Raw genomic sequence first — 22,217 nt, 5'->3', positions numbered from 1 at the left:
AACATTGCACTACTGGGCACTGCACACATCCTGCGCAAAACACTTTCAATACAGTAACCATAAGAACATCACAGCAAACCACAGCACATACCCAAGGCACACAAAGCTGCGCTCGGTAGTGAAGTGAAAGCACGTTATAAAATAAAACTACTGAATAATAATAATAATAATAATAATAATAATAATAATAATAATAATAATCCTTTCTACAATAGATACATGGCCTGGATTTTTGTGGGGTGGGGACAATCTATCATATCGACCCCAGCACTTGACTGGTACTTAATTTATCGACCCGAAAGGATGAAAGGCAAAGTCGACCTCGTAACGACAGGCGAATTACCGCTAAGCATTTCGCCTGGCAAGCTAACGATTCTGCCAGCTCGCCGCCTCGATAATAATAATAATAATAATAATAATAATAATAATAATAATAATAATAATAATAATAATAATGCTTTCTAATTGATGTATCAATACCAGCAGATGACAACGTTTCTCTAAAAGAAATGGAAAAACTTTCAAAATACAAAGACCTGGAAATAGAGATAACTCGAATGTGGAATCTAAAAACAGAAACAATTCCTATCATAGTAGGTGCCTTAGGTATAATAAAAAAATATTCAGACAAATACATAACAAAAATAGCAGGACTTACAAATATATATAACATACAGAAAATTGAACTACTGGGTACTGCACACATTCTACGCAAAACACTTTCAATACAGTAAACATAAGAGCACCACAGCAAACCACAGCACATACCCAAGGCGCACAGAGCTGCGCTCGGTAGTGAAGTGAAAGCACGTTATAAAAATAAAACTACTGAATAATAATAATAATAATGATGATGATAATAATAATAATAATAATAATAATGATGATGATAATAATAATAATAATAATAATAATACTAATAATAATAAATATAATATATAAATATAAATAATAATAAATGCCCTGATGCAGTACCAGACAGTGGATGTCATGGCTTTCAATTTTAACTGATTGGAAGTGTTATCATGTACACTGTTTTTTGTCTTGGTATAAAAGATGGGCTGGAGCAAATATTCTGCTCAGTACCACAGATTTGCTTGTCAGTTATTTGACCTTAACCAGTTGAACCCTCGGTGGCTGACGATATGTGCATCTTTGATCACGAGCAGAAGTAGTGCGGGAGCATCATAGCCATGTGTTGAGAGGAATTCTTTGGTATTTAAATAATTCACCTCTGGAAACATAGGTGTTTCGTTCAACATCTTTAAACATACCTTATCAAGAGACATTTTGAACCGGATGGGCTACCCGACCGGAAGAAAATTCTAACTGGGCCCCACCTGCACTGTTTATCTGGATATGAAATTACCATGTCGCGCACACTTGGTTGTGATGCATGTGGCTGGTGTACCCCTAAATGATGGGTAGTCATGATGGGTAAACAGGACTTCATATATATTTTACTCCAGTGTTACTTTGATGGCATGCACTGCTTTCTCACTCAATAATGATAATAATAATAATAATAATAATAATAATAATAATAATAATAATAATAATAATAATAATAATAATAATCTCTTCCAACGTAGGCATAACATCTCACAGTTGAGTGGAAGAGACTACACGATTATGTTCACCGCAGTGTTTGACGGGTTCTTTATTTTATCACCTTTGGAGTGATGAAAGCAAAGTTCACCTCAGCAAACGTGAAATCAAAAGGTAAAGAATTGTAACAAATAATGCAAAGCATTTTATTACATACTCTAAAGAGGATCTTTTTTAAAACGGGGGCCACATTTTTCATTAATGTTTTACGTAGTGTTTTTGGTACCGAAAGACTTTCAAACTTCGTATACTTATCTATTTTGTGTTATAGAACAGAAAAATATTTTTGTATTCGAATTTATTTCATGTAAAAAATTGTCTTATTTCGATAATTTCAACCAATCACTGACGTCCATTCAGCCGATATACATTAAGTGCCGACTACATAAACAAACGATTCTTCGTTTTATTTGCTTTTTTCATTTTAAATTTGCTTTAACCCTAACCCTAACTCTAACCCTAACCCTAACCCTAACGCTAACCCTAGGGTTAGGCTTAGGGTTAGAGTTAGGGTTAGGCTTAGGGTTAGAGTTAGGGTTAGGGTTAGAGTTAATTGTTTCAGAATCGTTTGTTTATGTAGTCGGCACTTAATGTATATCGGCTGAATGGACGTCAGTGATTGGTTGAAATTACAGAAATACGACAACTTTAACATGGAATAATTTATGGATTTCTTTTTTTTTTAAGAAGACTAAGAGAAAAAGATGTTTTATATGACACATTCTACCAGTGTTCCAAGTTTCAAAGTGTTTCGTTAATGAAAAATGTGGCCCCCGTTTTAAAAAAGATCCTCTAAAGATTTTGCCATTCGTCTGCCCACGGCATCTTAAATAATAAAAATAACACTACAGTCGAGGTTAAAAGTTTGAAACATTTTTTTACAAACTAAAATTGTTATGTTCAAGTACAATTCGATTCAAATATACAAGATATATATTTCAACATCAAATATAAAAATTCTAATTTTCAGACCTATGCTCCAAACTTTTGGCCCAGTAATATTATATTGCAAATTAAATATAACTTTGGCCATTTAATATAAAAATTCTAATTTTTAGACCTATGTTCTAATCGTTTGGCCACAACTAATACCAAAAGTAAATTGTGTTTGAAATTTGTGGGATGGTATAGTTTCTTACTGTATATTTTACAATATCTTATTTAATGTCTCAGATGACTTGTTTCAAATACTAGCAATATAAAGTTTCTTTTCCCTTCATCTCCTTTTGCAAGCAGTGAAACTTGAAAAAATATGAGACACATTTCTTCCTTGAATATAACAATTTAGCCCACTCTTAAGTAAAACATTGAATTACATTACTTTTAATGAGTTACATATATGAATTAAGAATGGAATACCGTCACCAAGCAGAGTTGTGATAGATGCACAATATGAAGATAAAGTCTTCAAGTAGTTCCTCAAAAGCACATTAGTCTATATCAGGGGTTTTCAAACTTTTTGACTTGCGGACCCCTTTATATTTCAAGCTTTACCTTAGGGACCCCCTTATAAACGCTTATGAAATTTATACATAAATATTTGCTTAAAATAACATATATTTTTACATTTATTTATTTAACAGTATTTAACAAATTGGTTTATTGTCAATTAAAAGATTTCGATTAAAAAACATATATAAAATCAAATTGCCCATAAAAAGTATTTGCTGTCTACGGACCCCCTGTCTTGTCCTTGCGGACCCCCTGTGGTCCGCGGACCACAATTTGAAAACCCCTGGTCTATATGATCCGTATTTCATAAAAATTAAGATATAACGAATGATATTAAAAGTAGTATAAATGAAACTAGATATCATGCAAGTCCTTATCTGAATGTCTCTTTTATGAAGTTATATTACTACATTGAATGTCTTTTGGAGGATATGGTTCTATATTTACCCGCATTGCTCTTCTCTTGTGCTGTTTAGTGGTTGTTTCAAAGTACGACTACACTTATCAAATGCATCACCGTTGCAACTGGTTTCTGCAAAAGCAAAAAATAAAGAAATTGCGTGTATTGAACAAAACAAATATCAACATATTTCAGTTCTTAAGTTGGGGAATATTCAATTATTTATAACCAATAATAGAGAACAACATTTAAATGTGTTTAACCATACGCTTGTGTTTGTGTGTTGGTGTGTGTGTATGTGTGCGTGTGACTGAGCCTATAATTCAACTTTGTAAAAACATTTATATGTTCATGTATATGTGTGTGTACACACACACACAAACATACATTCACACACACAGAAACATACACTCACAAACACAGAAACATACACTCACACACAGAAACATACACTCACACACAGAGAAACATACACTCACACACATACATGAATATTGTTTATTTACAGCACGTGTTTTGAATCATATATACAGGTATGTCATATTTTCCGTTTGTTCGCTTTTTATTTAATCCTCGCTCAGACGCAGATGCACTCTGTATCGACAGCAGATTGCATTCCAAGAATGCAGAATGATACCCTTTAGTGAACATATTGAGAAATGCGCAAAACAAATGCTATCACAATTTGTAATCTTTCCATTCTATCAATGTGCCATTGGAACACCAACACAAATTAGATTAAATAAGGAAACCTTCTTCATTGAAAAATATAACCCAAAACTCAACCATTTCTAACATTTTTAAATAAGGAAACTCACCTCATTGAAAAAAATATAAAGCAAAACCTAACCACTTGTAACACTCTATTCCTTCTAAACCAAATCATGTTAAATTAATCAAATCTCACTTATTATCTCCCTTATACCGGAAAAAATCCTTGATTACCTTCCCCTATCTAGAACTCCATATTTTACACCATAGTGAAGACATGACACGATACAGGTAGAGAAATGTGAGAAATTTGAAAAGAAAATACGAAACCGGTTATTTCTCCAAAAACAATGTTACTATACTCAAAATTTTATAACATTTTTCTAACATAACGATTTAAATATATACTTTAACCATATAACACAAGCCTTCTGTAGTTTTTCACTCTTTTTTATCTTATATATATATATATATATATATCGTCGGTAAAACATAAATCCGAAATAGAAGTACACTCTAAGTTACAGAGCAGTATATTATATAAAGTTAGATAAGGCCGGTTTATGGGGTTACCCTTGGTTTCATGTCGATAAAGCGCTTAGCTTTACAGCGTATCGTCACATCCCAAACTCGTTGGCTTATGGCCTTTCTATCATGTGGTCTCTTAATAAAATGGAAGAGAAAGACTTCATTACTCTGTCAACAGCAGAAGATTGTCTCCTTTTGGTTGTCAATCGTAAATGACCCTGTTATCATGTGGGTCTCAGTAGGCCAGCAGTGATTTCCTGGAGTGCAACCATTGTCCGAAGACCTTCATTCTGCAGTTAAGGATGTTCCCCGGATCGAAGGAGTCTTTCAGTATCCTCACCCGTTCAGCTATGTACTATTTACAACTCTTGGTCTCGTTTATGCCGGGGCCTGGATTTTTTAGGATTCTCTGGAGCACCGCCTTTAGTCGAGCAAATTGACTCCAGGACTTATTCTTTGGAAGCCTAGTACTTAGTCTATCGGTCTCTTTTGTCGAACCGCTAAGTTATGGGGACGTAAACACACCAGCATCGGTTGTCAAGCAATGTTGGGGACAAACACAGACACACAAACATATACACACATATATATACATATATACGACAGGCTTCTTTCAGTTTCCGTCTACCAAAGCCACTCACAAGGCTTTGGTCGGCCCGAGGCTATAGTAGAAGACACTTGCCCAAGATGCCACGCAGTGGGAATGAACCCGGAACCATGTGGTTGGTAAGCAAGCTACTTACCACACAGCCACTTCTACGCCTGTATATATATATATATATATATATATATATATATATATATATATATATATATATATATATATATATATATATATATATATATATATATATATATATATATATATATATATATATATATATATATATATATATATATATATATATATATATATATATATATATAAATATATATATATATATATATATATATATATTTGTGTTTTCTTCTCTTGAAATCATAAAATTGTTGTAAACTAATGTTATTTCCAATCTTCTGTAAAAACATGTCTGGCCACCTGCTTGGAAACAGATGAGGGGTTGTGACATGAATGGCATCCAGGTGTAGAAAATTTGCCTCAGTAAACTCTGATCCACGGATAAATGGACGAGAAAGCAACGATGAATATATATAGTATATATGATGAGTATATTGTATGTGGGGTGTTTGCGTCCACATGTACGCTATCCTTGAAGGATTTATAGAAGTGCAACCCAAAGTTTCTTGGACCGGAAAAATGAATAAGAAAGAAGCTGAATCTGTCTAAGCCATTAAACACTCATAACATTAAAGTCACCTTTGGTAAAGAGTCAGTGAAACTTCAGAAAATTTATATAATTTATGTTTCTACAGAGCGCATCATTAATATAACTTTAGATATATATTATTTCTAAAATGCATCAGAAGGCACAAATGGATGCAGTGCTATATCTGTAGAGTAACTCTGGAGGCGCAATGGCCCAGTGGTTAGGGCAGCGGACTCGCGGTCATAGGATCGCGGTTTCGATTCCCAGACCGGGCGTTGTGAGTGTTTATTGAGCGAAAACACCTAAAGCTTCGCGAGGCTCCGGCAGGGGATGGTGGCGAACCCTGCTGTACTCTTTCACCATAAATTTCTTTCACTCTTACTTCCTGTTTCTGTTGTGCCTGTAATTCAAAGGGTCAGCCTTGTCACACTGTGTCACGCTGAATATCTCCGAGAACTACGTTAAGGGTACACGTGTCTGTGGAGTGCTCAGTCACTTGCACGTTAATTTCACGAGCAGGCTGTTCCGTTGATCGAATCAACTGGAACCCTCACCCTCAACGTCGTAAGCGACGGAGTGCCAATAACAATGTAGAGTAACTGAATAAATTTTTTTTTATATATATTTCATAATGGCATTATTAGGTTTTTATGAATGTACTTCAGTCATAGGAGCACAGGAAGAATTAGTTGAAAATGCATTTCTGATGCATTTTGACAAAAAGCTACATATAACTACTCTTAAGTATAGCTAAAGCGATATTTCTTGATAATATTGGTTTCAGATTTTAGTGTAATCAACCTCAGTGCCCAACTAGTAATTAATTTATTGATTCCGAAAGGATGTAAAGCAATGTTGATATTGGCGGAATTTGAACTCAGAACATTTTGTCTGGCGTGCTAACGATTCTTCCAGCTCGTCACTTTTATATAGCTGATAACAGTAACTGACGGTCGTTAGCAGGTCGGGCAAAATATTTAGCGGTATTTTGTCCGTCTTCACCTCTTGAGTTCGACTTTACTTGTCATCCTTTCGGAGTCAATAAATTAAGTTCCAGTTAAGTACATGGTGTCGAGGCAATCGATTTACCCCTTCTCCTGAAAATTGCTGCCCTGGTGCCAAGATTTGAAGTCAATATTAATAACTCATATGAATTTGAATTTATTATATTTTTTGCTGGAATATTTTTATCATTGATCTTTTATTTGTTTCAATTATTTAACTGCGGTCATGCTGGGGCACCGCCTTGGATATTAATATTTTTTAAAAACAATATTTTCCTGGAGTTATTAAAAATATCATTGAAAGAGGAAATACTTACCACATCCATAAAAAGCGTATTGATCAGAGATTTTCTGTTCTGTAGGACAGACAGTATTCTTTGAACATTGAACGGCCAATGATAATTGTCTGTAAAGTAATAAAACAAATTTCTTATCCAAAAGTAAACAATTGTGGAGCTGTCGGTTAAAAAACTATATTTCTGATCAGCTTTTAATCGCTAGTTACTTTTTACTTAATAGAAATGAGCTTGTAATAAAAGCAAGCATAGATACAGTTCATTTCGATAATGAACAGATCACTTTATCTTGGAGACTTCAGTTGTTGGCAAAATAGATGTTGAATGTAATCCAATAATAGAAATATATACATTTCAATAGCTACTTCGCACAGTTGGTCCTGATGTTTATATCAAAGTATACAACATTGTTAAAAATAAATTGTAGTGCTGCTTTACAAAATACCATTATACAACTTGTGCCATTTTAACAAATCTTTTTTTTTTTGTCAGCTGAAAATTTACTCTTTTTCAAAAGATCTATGAAACAGTAACTTTGAAAACTATAGTAACACCTCTCCTCTTCTCAACTGTTCTTCACACTCATTTTAATGCAAATTATTGAGTATATAATACGTATGTGTAAAAATCCTCAAAGTCAATATCAATTTATTTAATTTGTCTTTTATTAAACTCTCCAAATTACACAACAATGTTTTATTACTGCCATTTTTGAATTTAAGTTACCTACCTGTGGAGGTACATGGCCTAATGGTTAGAGCAGCGGACTCGTGGTCGAGGGATCACGAGTTCGAATCTCAGACCTGGTGATGTGTGTGTTTATGAGCAAAACACCTTAGCTCCACGCGGCTCCAGCTGAAAGTAATGGCGAACTTCTGCTGACTCTTTCGCCACAACTTTCTCTTACTCTACCCTCCTGCATCTAGCAGCCCATCTGCGACGAACCGGTGTCCCGTCCAGGTAGGGAACCTATACGCCAATGAAATCGGAAAATTGACCCTTATGAGCCAGGCATGGCTCGAGAAGGAACAAACAACAACACCAAACTATTCCTACTCTGAGCCTTGTCAGAGCCTTCGAACTCTCAGAATTTGAAACCAATATAATTTTGCTAAATTTTAACAACTATTGATATGCTTACTATGTTCTTATTTTTTGTATCAGAGAAAAGTGCATATGGCTGGACATAAACACACTGTTCCAGTGAAGAGATTACTGCATCTAACACACTAGAATTTGAATTCTGTACATAATGCACACACGTACGCACTTATATGCGTGTATGAATGTGTATATAAGTGTGTGTGTTTGAGTCTGTATATATATATATATGTATATAATGTATGTATGTCTATAAAAATATGTACATATACATTTACACACACACACACACACGCACATATACATCTATCTATCTATCTATCTATCTATCTATCTATCTATCTATCTATCTAATGCCCACTACTGGAATGACCTGATCTTCTCCATAGGAAGAATAACGGAGTACCTCATCACAAAGTTCAAAAAGTTGGCATATTATTATTATTATTGTTACTATTGTTGCTGCTGTTGTTGTTGTTGTTGTTATCATCATCATTATTATTATTATTACTATTAGAGTATCAATAACTCCTCTAGAAATAACTTCCACATAGACCCATCCGCCACATACAGAACTGACACGCACGCACCCAACAAATTTTAACATAAACAGCTTTCAAAACGCAATGAATAACGTTCATACCAGGGATCATGTACGTATGGGAATATTTGTGTATAATTATATGTATGTATGTACGTATGTGTGAGGGGACATATATATATATATATATATATATATATATATATATATGTATATTTCCCCCTCACATGTGGTGACAGTGACTGTTGACGTACATCTGGACACACATATGTACTCATCTATCTATGCTTTTGTATCCATAGATATCTACGTATGGTTATGTACACAGGCACAAGCATGTGTTTTGGAGTGTTTATAACTATTTATATGGTTTTATATACTGTTTGTAGGCTTTTATGTGCCTTATATTTTTATATTTTCATCTTTCATTTATTTTTATTTTTACTTTATTCTTATTTTTATTTTATATTTGTATTGAATTTTGTAAATCTCTGAAGAGGCTTAGCGAATCATGCATGTACCTCCATTACATCATTTCATCTGCTAATTACTCCGGCGCACAGGAGGTATAGAGATAGAATGGGGCATGCCAACGCTAGGCCGAAACAGCTGTAAGTTTCTGTACATTCTCCAATTGCTAAATGTACTTTATATTTGTAACCTTAATTGTTAATATGACATGGTATGTCATAAGCATCTGTATATTGTGGTTTATCTCGTTTTAGTTATAAAATAAACAAATTAATCAACGGAATACACTGTCTGCAAGTCGATGGATACCGCATATTCTCCTCCATTTTCTCATTGCTATATATATATATATATATATATATATATATATATATATATATATATAGGGCTTCTTTCAGTTTCCGTATACCAAATCCACTCACAAAGCTTTTGTCGGCTCGAAGGAAGCGATAGTAAAAGACACTTGCTCAAGGAGGCACGCAGTACCACTGAACCCGTAACCATGTGGTTAAGAAGCAAGCTTCTTACTGAATACCCACACCTGCACCTGTAATATTTATAAATCTCTGTATAGTGTATGTAGTGTGCCCGTGTTTATATATGTGTATATGGATGCATGCGTGTATATGTGAATGTGTGAGTGTGTGTATATACGGATGTGGATATGTGAACGTTTGTTTGCGTGTATGTGTGTGTATAGATGTGTGTGTTTATATCAACCCTGTCTCTATCTACTAACAGTTTCTTTGTTCGTTTAAAATTTAACTTCACAATAGGCCATCAACCAGCCTCAGCTGTTTACCCTAATTTATTAAGGACTCTGAATGGTCCTGCGCTATTTGGTATTGTCCTTATTATTATTGTTGTAAAAGCGGCGAGCTGGCAGAATCTTTGGCACACCGGGAGAAAATGCTTAGCGGTATTTCGTCTGCCGTAACGTTCTGAGTTCAAATTCCGCCGAGGTTGACTTTACCTTTCATCCTTTCGGGGTTGATTAAATAAGCACCAGTTACACACTGAGGTCGATGTAATCGACTGACCCCTTTCACGAAAATTTCAGGCCTTTTGCTTATAGTAGAAAGGATTATTATTGTTGTTATTAAGGCTGTGAGTTTGCAGAATCGTTGGTATATCAGACGAAATGTTTAGTGACATTTTATTTGTCTTTATATTCGAGGTCACATTCCCTTGATACCAACTTTGCCTTTCATCGTTTCAGGGTTGACGAAATAAGTACCAGTTGAGCAGAGGAGTCTATAATCGGCTAATTCCCTCCTATCAAATTTCAGGCCTTGTTCTTATAGTAGAAAGGATTATTATTATTATTGGTGATAGGGTTTTTTTAGCATCTATTTTTTATCATATGTTTGGACTCAAATAACTATGGTTTGGATGCTCTGTCTCCTGTAACGTTGTGTAGCACATAAGGTTGTTGATAATTTGCATAACAGAATATATATCGTGCCTTCAATACTTGTTATAGTATCTGTTGCATGACAAAGATGATTTGTTTGCAACATTGTGTAATGTATCTACGAGTGTCATGCAATTATGATGGTAAATTATTGAAACATGTGTATTTTCTATAGAGTCTTGAATGCCATACCTGGTTTCTGTTTGTTATGTGTGTATATGTGCATGTGTGTGTGGTGAGGAGTTTTTAGATACATTTATATACATTATGCCTCTTCTTAATTAAACTTTATCCTATTTAGAACAAAGCAAATATTTGATTTACTCCTACATCTCTTTGTGCAACCATTGTTTGTTGCTTTTTCTATTAATTTTTTCTGCCTTTTCTACCTTTTCATCCACTTCAACATGTGGAGGCGTAATGGCCCAGTGGTTAGGGCAGTGGATCTGCGGTCATAGATTCGTGGTTTCGATTCCCAGATCGGGCGTTGTGAGTGTTTATTGAGCGAAAACACGTAAAATTCCGCGAGGCTCCGGCAGGGGATGGTGGCGAACCCTGCTGTACTCTTTAACCACAACTTTCTCTCACTCTTACTTCCTGTTTCTCTTGTGCCTGTAATTCAAAGGGTCAGCCTTGTCACACTGTGTCACGCTGAATATCCCCGAGAACTACGTTAAGGGTACACGTGTCTGTGGAGTGCTCAGCCACTTGCACGTTAATTTCACGAACAGGCTGTTCCGTTGATCGGATCAACTGGAACCCCCGACGTCGTAAGCGACGGAGTGCCAACAACAGCACTTCAACTTACTCTTCTTTTTTCACATATTCACATCCATCTTACTCCTTTCTTCATCATACTTTTTTTATCCTCCCAACTAAGGCAATAATCAAACGTCCTCACCAAACGTTTTAATATGCGAACTAACTTCTTCTGCATTGTGCTAAATGCCAGCCATGTCTAGAAAGACCTGCATATATAAACTACCATCTGAATACAATTTAGTCACTATCTCAGTCACTATCATTAAAATTATATATACATACATGCATACATACATACATGCATGCTTGCATGCATACATACATACATACATATATGTGTGTTGTGTGTATATGTGTGTGTGTGTATCTGTGTTTGTGTACTTGATTTGTGAACTTGAATTAACAATGCTTTGTTTATCCACAAATAAGGAATATTTATCCACCAATGATGCTGAGCACCCATTCCATCATGGTTTTGGGCTCCGTCCCACTGTACACCTTTGGTAAATGCCTTCTACTTTAGCCTTGGGTCATTCAACACCTTGTGGTGAATTTGGTAGATTTAAATTGTGTGAAAGCCTATTGTATATATGTGTGTATGTGTATGTGTATGTGTGTGTGTATGTGTGTTTGTGTGTGTGTGTGTGTACATGTGAGTGTGTTTGTACGTATGCATGTGTATATATATCTTTGAGTGTGTCTTTTTGTTTGCATTTGTCCTCCACAATTGCTTCAGATTTCTTATTAGTTTGTTTGCATCCCTGTAACTTAGTGGTTTGGCAAAAGAGCCTGATAGAATAAATTTCAGATTTAAGAATAAATATTAGGTTTGATTTCTTTGACTAAGTCCTTCAAGGCAGTGCCTCAGCATGACCTCTGTCCAATGACTAAAACAAGGAAAAGAAAAATAAAGAAGGATGTATGTATGTGTGTGAAAGCACATTAAATTTAAAATATTTATGCATTGTGAATAACTGTTGTAGTTGTAATGGATTAGATCTTTGATTCCATTTTATAGTTTGTGAATAATAGATTATATTCTCGATTATGTTCTATAACTTAGAGAGCATTTGTTTAAAGCATTATGTCATTAGATTATATAATAGATTAATTAGGAAGATTTTTATGTTAATAATATTATGCAATGTAAGCAGCTATTTGAGATGAACATGGGAAGCTTTTGACTTGTCTTAAATTGTCCTAAATTGGAGCTTATAATTCTAATACTATGAAATGATATGATGTTTTTTTTTTTATTAGTATCTATAACCATTCAGCTGACTTACCAAGAACACTGACCTTTTCTCTACCTCCTATTTTAAACTTCTCTGCTATCCACTTGTGCTCCTCATTGGTTTAACAGACTATTATATCTAACATACACTGAAACCAAAACATGTAAATGTCACAACTCACCTGGGAACTCCTTGTTTGTTCAAATCATGCATTTTCTGGACCGTCACTAAATATATGACAGTGACTTAAATTTACCAAAATAACCAAATTCAAATGACTTACTCAACTCTACAAACTTTGTGTTATTTCAATTTTGTTTCCTACTTAATCTGGAGGAGTTGCTTTGAAATATCTCTTAAGCCAACTTTATTATATTTGCCATGTCTTCGACTTTAGTTTGACTTCTAACACAAATTTCTCTGAATTACCTTTCACTTGCTTGCTTTCTATTTTTCCAGCTTAGCTCTACCAGCTATCACTTAACGTATTAATTTTAGTGTTAATTAAACTATTAAAATGCACATTCTCTTTGAGTATATAAATACAGTTTCTCCTCTTCTCAAATTTTCCCTACTGCTACTAACATTTGAAAACTCAAGCTATGCATTAACCTTACTAATCTCAGTTCCCTGATTATCCAGTTCAGGCAGATCCGAAGGAGATATGTGCATTGATCTCCCTGTTGTTCATATTAAACAATCTTCAAACAAATGATTGAAAAACTACATACAACTTCACTTTGAAGTACATTTTGAGCAAACATTTGCTTGTGTTCTGTGTATGTAATTCAACTGATATCATAAATTGCTATTGCAGTTGCACTACCTGAGCTAACTCGGACTGAGCAGCAATGAGGATTTTATTCTTATAATATGGACAAGTTTAATCCTGTTAGCTGATTTCCTGTTAAGTATCATATAGTAACAATAATTGAAATACACACTTGCAATTTTCTTTTCTAGTACTCCTTCCATTCACAAATACGTGGCATGCCATGTAGCCTTTCTTGCAAGGAGAGTCTGTATCTGACAAAAAGAATGTAGAAATAACATGAAACAAATGATAAGACTGTAAAAGTGGTAACAAGCATATTTTAAAGACAAAAATCGTAAAAATGTGACATGTCTACATTTCCTAAGAGTATTTATATTGTACATAAAATGAAACAATTTGAACAAGACACCAAAAAAATTAAATTCAAATTGGAACAGTAACAATGGCACTTTAAGCTACAATAGGAACAATTTCTTTCAAATTAGAAATATTTTTATTTGGTTTTTATGTTGTAAGAACCTTAGAAAATAAGGTAAGCTGCTGCAAGTTCAGACTGTGACATTGTTTTGATTGTCAAGAGATGTTAATGTTAGCGCACTTCCTTTACAGTACTTTACTAATATCCACTTGAAAAAGACACCAATGTTACATTATGCATCCTAATGTTGCACTTTTCATACCATTTACTACTTAAACTAAAGTATAGAGTCTTCATATTAAGTTCAAAATGAAACCACAATTTTGCATTATTCAATATATTCATTATGGCACCAGTAAAGTGCATTAGTGTCTTCTTTTTAAGAGGCCCATAAGTAATCACAAATGGTATACTTGGGGAGAATCACTAGAATATTGTCTTCCCCATGGAAATTGATTTTATGATTAGTGAAAAGAAATTAATGCTTGTCATTCAATTTCAATGGGATATGTTGCATGAATAAGTTGCCTTCAACAGCTACTGAGAATTTTTTCTGCTCCCAGATTCTACAAAACACCAATCTTGTCATTTTAAACTAACTGATTTTTTCATCATAGCAATTCACATATCTAAGTGATTTTAATTTTAAATGCCTAACGTTCATATGAGACATGGAGTAGCTTTGTGATGTCCTGATTTATGCAACCTGGATTTGTTTTATTAATATTTCAATATTTAGGCTGGCTTGAACATTTACAGTCTTTCAGATCAAAATTTCCACTCCTAAGCCTAGTGTACGACTTCTGTTGTGAACAGTCCTCTCACATATGGAACCATCGTCATAAACTTCACATATCTTGTTAGCTGTTTGTACAGGATTTTTTTCTTTCTGGGAGCAAGAGAATGGTAAATGACAAAATATAACTTATTTTCTTCTGTTTTACCTTTTAACATAGAAATAATAGAAATAAACTTTGTACACAGTAGTTATATAAAAAAGTTGTGTTGAAATGCCATCTTTCATAAAATATGTGTCATGCTTCTGCCGCATGAAAAACAAAATCATTGTGTTTAAACCCCACCAAATGAAAAAATGGTACAAACTTTATTCCAACTCAATGTAATATTTTCAGAAATATAATATTTTATCAGTGTTAGATGATCATTCATCATTATTTGATGAGTAAATTAAAGTTCTATAAGTATTGCTTTTATACGCGTAATATTAACTATTAGGTTGTCTGGAAAGTTCCGAGCATTTTTAATATACAAAAATGGGATATAAATAATTAACCTTTCACTAAATTGTATTCAATGAAATAATTTCCATTATTATTAATGACCTTTGCCCATCTGTCAGGCAACTTAAATATTCCACTAGCATAAAATTTGACTGGTTTTGAAGAAAAAAGTTATCTAGATGCATTTTGACTCCATCTAAATTGTTAAATGTTTTTCCTTGAGTTCTGTAGAGACAAAAGCAAGTGGTATCTGGTTGGTGCAATGTCAGGAGAATATGATGGAAGGGGTAAGAGATCCCAGCCAAGTTCATGTAACTTTGTTTGAGTAGCCAAAGACATGTGGTCTGGCATTGTCTTGTTGAAACATCACCCTTTTCCTGTCGGTCATCTCAGGCTTCAATTCTTTGATTTTTTTATGATTAGTGAAAAGAAATTAATGCTTGTCATTCAATTTCAATGGGATATGTTGCATGAATAAGTTGCCTTCAACAGCTACTGAGAATTTTTTCTGCTCCCAGATTCTACAAAACACCAATCTTGTCATTTTAAACTAACTGATTTTTTCATCATAGCAATTCACATATCTAAGTGATTTTAATTTTAAATGCCTAACGTTCATATGAGACATCAGAATTAATGATCTGGTTTTGTGGGAGCTTTCTGGCATGGATATTTGTCTTTGATTGCTGTTTTGAGGGATCCTTACACAAACCCCAGAATCTTTTTCACAGTACGTTTTCATACACAATCCATTTTTCATCTCCAGTCACAAGTTGTTTCAAAAAATCATGCTTTCATTCCGTTTCAAAAGCATATCACAAATGGAATACTGGTCCAATTCTTTTCTGAGAGTTTGTGAGGAACCCATACATTGCAGTGAGAAATGTATTCTAGCTTCACTAGATGTTCATGAGCTGTACTTTTAGAAACTTCCAACTCCTCTGCAAGTTCTTTAGTCGTGATATTTGAGTTTTCTTTGATTTTTGCCTTCAAAACATCTTCCAATTTTGAAGGTCTTCCACTGTGACTGTCATCTTCCAAGCTATATTCTCCAGCTTTAAATTTTGCAAACCATCCTCAAACATTTGATTCACCTACAACATCATCCCCATAAACTTCACAATTGCTTTTGCAAGTTTTCGCAAAACTTTCTCCTTTTTTAAAACAGAAAAGCATTACAACGCAAATATGAAATTTTTGGCTATCCATTTCAAATGTCAATAAAGGGTAACCAGAATGACAGATAAATCTATCTTTAGTCAGGAACAAAGAAGAGATGCCCTACTACTTCAAGCAACACCAAAGCTTTAACTGTGTTACGTTTCAGGTGTGTTCAATGAGGTATTAAAAGATTTAGCTTAGAAATGCTCAGAACTTTCAGACAATTTAACATTTTAAGAACTTGAAGGTTGGTGACTTTGTCTTGCCAATAATGGAATTAATGATAACCACTTGAACAAATAGACCGCCCTGAACTCTTATGAAAATTCTTCATTCACTTTCTGTTCTTTCTGACATTAAGGTATGTGATTTATATTATATCTTGGCTACTGTGTGGATTAAAATCTTTATTGAAAGATTACTAGTATATCATTGCAACTACTAAATTAAAGTCTACTAATTTAGATGGGTGAAATATTGTAATATCACTATGTTATAGTGGTTAGCTGCACCAAAGCTAACTATGTGGTTTACTGTAGATGTGATATTTGAATCTCATTGACAGTTTCACAACTTTTTCTGTCTTCTACATTAGATATATATAATGGAATATCCTGAACACTGTGTGAAGTGAGGTCCCTGTTGATAAGTAACTGGTATTCCATTGTAGTCACTTAATCTAAGTGTACTGATTTTGTTGTTCAAAAGTTGTGATGTCACATTGATGTAGTGTTTAACTACAGCTATACTGTTTATAGTATATGAGGTATTCAGATCCTACAGATGTTACAAATTTTCCCATCTTCTATATTAGTTACATATTTTGTACTTGATGAAAAACAGAATGTTGATTATTAATAGGGGATGATTTGCTGTCTGTATTGAAATGTCATTAATATGTTTTGAGTTTTATTTATTGAGAGATACATCATGTTGTCTAGAATTTATATAAAAAATAAACTGTATTATTTTGTGCTTCCTCTTACTTCATCTTTAAAAAAAAACTTGTGAGCATATTATTTGTATCTAATGTGAAAAAAATTAACTTTTAAATTGATATATTTGAAGAAGTGCTATGTAGGCTCAATATAACTAAAATTGTATGATTATTATGATGTTTCCTGAATATTATTATAAAGTGAGTTCTCAAAACAGAGTGAGAGATTAGTGATTTATGGAAGTGAATGCAAGACATCAGTTACTCCATCATCAAATAAAAAAAGTGAATTTTATTTAAATGCTTAGAAGCTTACCACATTTTAATTTCTTGTATTCTATTTCCATGTCGCTTGACATGTTGCAATTCCGTGTTTCTAATCTTGATTTATATGATTTCAATTTACTAAAAAATATATTGCAATTAAAATAGAAATTTAAGATTTTATTTTACAAAAGATTAGAAGAAATAGTAATGCTGAGAACAAAGGACCTGACTGCATCTTCTGAATCTGACAAGTACTTGCCATGTAGTAGGTGTGATTCATACAACTGTACTTTCCCCCTAAATATTTGTGACTTTGTGCCCATTCCAGAAGTTAAATATTGTTAATAGTGAATAGAAGTTATCAGTGAATAGAATAAGTGTGCACAAATAGGATTATTATAAAAGAATAGCAATGTAAATGTACCATTTCAACAATGTACCATTTCAAAAGAGGAAAATAATATCTTATATTCATTTAAAACTAAATAATTTTAGGCTACAATACATGGCATAATTTCCTCCAGAAGATGTCATGTTCTTGCTGTATCAATTTTCAGAGAAGTGAGAATGAAATACCATCCACAACAGCATCAGGACAAAATTAAATACTGAATGTCTTTAGGTTTAGTGATCAATTATTTTTCTACTAATTGAAGCATACTACTGTTCTGATAAGCATAATTTAAGATTGATGGCAATATCCTGATGAAATATTTAATATACTCAGATAATTATTTGATAAATTGAGGAACAAAAATTAATTCCTACAAACACTGTAGTTAGTTTATCTGGAGAACTCTTCAACAAAAAGTAAACAGATTTCTTTAAGGAAAAAGTCCATGGATGAAATGCAATAACTGCCATTGAAAAATTGCACCATTATACAATTCATTGTAGAAATAAACTAGATTCGAAAGTTTTCTCACCACTGTAATTTCTCTATTCTCTTGAGGATTTTATCCTTAGTAGGAGGTGAATTGCAATTTTAGAACTTATATTCTTCTCAGTGGAACATAAAAATATTTGTAATCATCTGTTAAAACATATCCATTGTATTGTGTCTCCAATTTAACTCTCCATGGTATTTTACACAACAAGGTAGATAGTAAAGTTAAGTACCTTGCTTGACTAAGAATCCTTTGTATGTTTATAGTGGCATATAAAGCCGTGGGTATTGTTAACGATTTGCAGAGCTAATTATACATCAATAATTGATAAGAAATATTTTATATATAATGCATGTTCAATGTAGAAATGATATCCTTAGATAATATCAATTTCTTAGAGTCATGTGTAAATTTTGTACAAATGACTGCAAGTTCAAACCTCTAGATAAACTCATTACACTTAAGAGAGGTTTTTATACTGACAAGAGAACAGCATGACAGTAAAATTAAAAGCATGAAAGTAAAATCAAAAGCTCAAAGTATTTAGCATTATGAAGGCAGAGGTAACATAAGTGGTGCAGTGGGATACTTAATCAATCTCTAGAAATACTGCACTTGACATATCAATTATGTGATAAACTATAGAATAAGGAGAAATATGTAGTACTTTGTTCTATTAGTCTCTCATTGGTTTCAGGCCATGATGGAGCACAGATATTAGCTTTCACTCTTGATTATTTTAAACTAATTTTCTGGCTTTGTCTCAGGAATTGGTCCAGTTAAGTAGTGAGTTGGACAGAGCTGCCCTTCTTTGCATTTGTTGATGTGATGTGGGTTCATCTGGTATATCAGATAAAAATTTGCACAATTGTTCTTTGAACACACCCACTGCTACACACCATAGATAACTGAGGCTTTTAAGTAAAGTTTTGAAAAGTTGTGGGCTTTTGAATTCTAAACTATTACAGTATCGGGTTGTTACTTTGGATGGAGAAGGTTAAATCTTTGGTACTGTGCAGTGGCATCCAGTCTGGTGATTGGTATAGCTTTCAATTCCAAAGTTGGGTGATAGACCTTCCAGGATCTTCAATATATACATATCACTGCATATCATTTATGCCTTCTCTCCAAAAGTCTTAGCTCTTTCACTCTCTCTCAGTACATCAGCTGCTGCACCAAGGCAATATTGTTGATCTTGTGTTTATTTTTTAAATGCCACATTCATAAGTCTAACATATGCCTATAAATTGAAATGTTAACATTTTTTGTAAGCATATAAAAAAAAAAATGGAAAAATGGAAAAATGCTTCCCTGACTCTTATCTCAAAAAGTGCAAGTTAGAAAAATGTTTTACTAAGTGAAGAGTTTTTGAAAAGAATGGGCCCATTTATGATTGATGACAGTTATTAATCTTCACTTTTGTAATATTAAAATCTTATTGGGTTTATGTTCAATGATATGTAACAATTATTTTCCCTAAAATCTAGCATAAATCATAACAAATACATTGAGGAGCTAAATTTCATTATTTGAAATATAACACTAGTATTTTATTGACAACTAATTCACTAACACGTTTTCCATGTTCTACTGATGAACACTTCTCTTATAATATTGCATTAAACATATCAATGTACTTAGATAACAATAATTACTTACTCGCATTTCTCTTTACCTGTGTTGTTATCAGTGAAACTTGGTTTTGAAACTTCATAACAAAGTCGTTCTGTGATTGGAATGGATTATAAATTTACACATCAGAAATACAACTTAATTTGAACACTTTCTTAGCAACATGTTAACTTTGTAAAAGTAACATCCTTTCAATAAAAAATATTGTACTTACTTTCTCCCCAAAAGCAACATCTTTACTGAAGAAAGAATTCAACAATCACAAAATCCTTTTTGTCAACTAATAACTTGCTTACAGTCTTCAAGCAATACCTTATAATCATTTACTGCTGTAAGTCTATACATAACAAGATCATAAGGACATATAGGCCATCACATGTCATACAAACCAGAGTATAACTGACAAAGTGACCCAGACAATGCGATCAGTATTCTGCAGTTTTATCTGGCATACTTTCAACTGGTGCATAGAATGGCTTGGATAGAAAAGAAGAGAAAAAAGAGTACTGCATGATATATTTCTCTTGTTTCTTCATTCAACAAGATGGAGTTAATAAGGAATACTCTCCGTAGTTGCTTAACCGACTAGAAATAATAACCAAATATTTCATTAACCACTCCCTCTTATTAATAAAATGAAAACTATAACTCATAATATAATGCTAGATACACACTACGTCCCCATCCCTCCAAAAGTGAACTAATAATGTATAGATTACTTTTGATTGTAGGTAATAAGTGCAATCAGTACTGGCCTGGGGCTAAACAACAGCAATAACATTTAGAAGAAGAAGAAAAAGTTGATGATTTTAGTATAAAATCATTATCCTGCTATTTTGCATTCTTTATCCTGTACCATAACAATAATAACTAGTTTTATTTACAGTAAATACTAGTTCCACAAAATAGAGAAAATAATACAATGTTCATTAAAATAATACAATGATCATTAAAATAATACAATGTTCATTAAAATAAAAACTAATATCTCAGAGAAAACCATGAAATAAAGAGAGAAACTCCTTGATTCTCAAACCTTGACAGATATTCTAATAATCTGAAAGTCAGAACAAAATCTTGAAATTGACTGTAATATGAATGTCTGAAAGCCATTGATTGCTTTTTTACAACAATCATTACACATTTACACACTTCCCCACTGATGCAATTGGTTACACTTTTTCCTTCATGGTGCAAGTAATGGTCATGACATTTCTTTTGCCTCATTTTATACAACTTTGACCTTAGACAACTTCAAAATTTCCTATTGTTATTCTTTCACACATTGAACAAGTTCTACCAAAATGAAAAACATTATCCATAATATTGCAACAACTATAGTAATGCATTGAAGCAAGAAACCTAAATGCAAAGTTTCTCATTGGATTTATTCAACCTTCTATCATCAAATATACTCCCTGTTTTGAAATAGAAGCTCTTTTGTCGTATTGCTATTAAACAATGGAAACTTATCTCTTCAATCAATCTGAAAATACATAAAGAATTCCAAATGTAACCAAGATGAGTTTGTAATGTTTTAACCTGATCATAATATTTCATAATATCTCTCTTTCCTCATCCCTACCAGAATAACTCCAGAAAGAGTATACTGAATAAATTACTTTCTTTACTTTCAAACCACTCACATAATATTTATAGAAAGTATAAGATACTTAAAATACTCCATGACAGGTATTAATATTGTCAAGTCTCTCTTCCATTTGATATACACAACTTCAATTTATTTTTAACTTCCTAAAATATGAACAACTGATTCACAGAACTCTAAAAAGAGAACAACAAGGCAAAGATTTTGCATGACTAATTATCATTGTCATTTTGCAACAAATCTCTGGAGGGTCAAAATGATTAGGATAAATAAGAAACATCCTCTCTACACCATAAAACCACTGAATATCGTGATAAAATTTTACAAAGTGTAAGATATATGAAACAAAATAAAATACCAAAATATTAGAGATGCAATGGTATGGTTAAATTTGTATTTCTTACTTAAGCTCAGGTTGATTTGTACTTGAAATTAAACTTAAAATAAAGGATTATGCTAGTTGTTTCTACTAATCAGTCTAGTAGCAACTGATCATGTA

At 33.1% G+C, this 22,217-nt stretch overlaps 1 protein-coding gene across 1 annotated transcript in view; it reads right to left on the bottom strand.

Annotated features, from left to right (window-relative positions):
* Window positions 1-22,217, bottom strand: part of LOC106882236 (uncharacterized) — a 64,717-nt gene that overhangs the window by 6,080 nt on the left and 36,420 nt on the right. Inside the window, exons 8-12 of the mRNA XM_014932840.3 lie at window positions 20,137-20,203; window positions 17,640-17,728; window positions 13,736-13,817; window positions 7,289-7,377; window positions 3,508-3,592 (exon numbers count right to left, since the gene is read on the bottom strand). Of these exons, the coding sequence (XP_014788326.1) occupies window positions 3,508-3,592; window positions 7,289-7,377; window positions 13,736-13,817; window positions 17,640-17,728; window positions 20,137-20,203 (412 nt within the window). The remainder of the gene's footprint in view (window positions 1-3,507; window positions 3,593-7,288; window positions 7,378-13,735; window positions 13,818-17,639; window positions 17,729-20,136; window positions 20,204-22,217) is intronic.

Source organism: Octopus bimaculoides, chromosome 6, assembly GCF_046866305.1.
Source record: "Octopus bimaculoides isolate indiv1 chromosome 6, ASM4686630v1, whole genome shotgun sequence".
Taxonomy (NCBI): domain Eukaryota; kingdom Metazoa; phylum Mollusca; class Cephalopoda; order Octopoda; family Octopodidae; genus Octopus; species Octopus bimaculoides.
The sequence above is the reverse complement of the archived record's forward strand: the minus strand, read 5'-3'. Positions and strand labels throughout refer to the sequence as shown.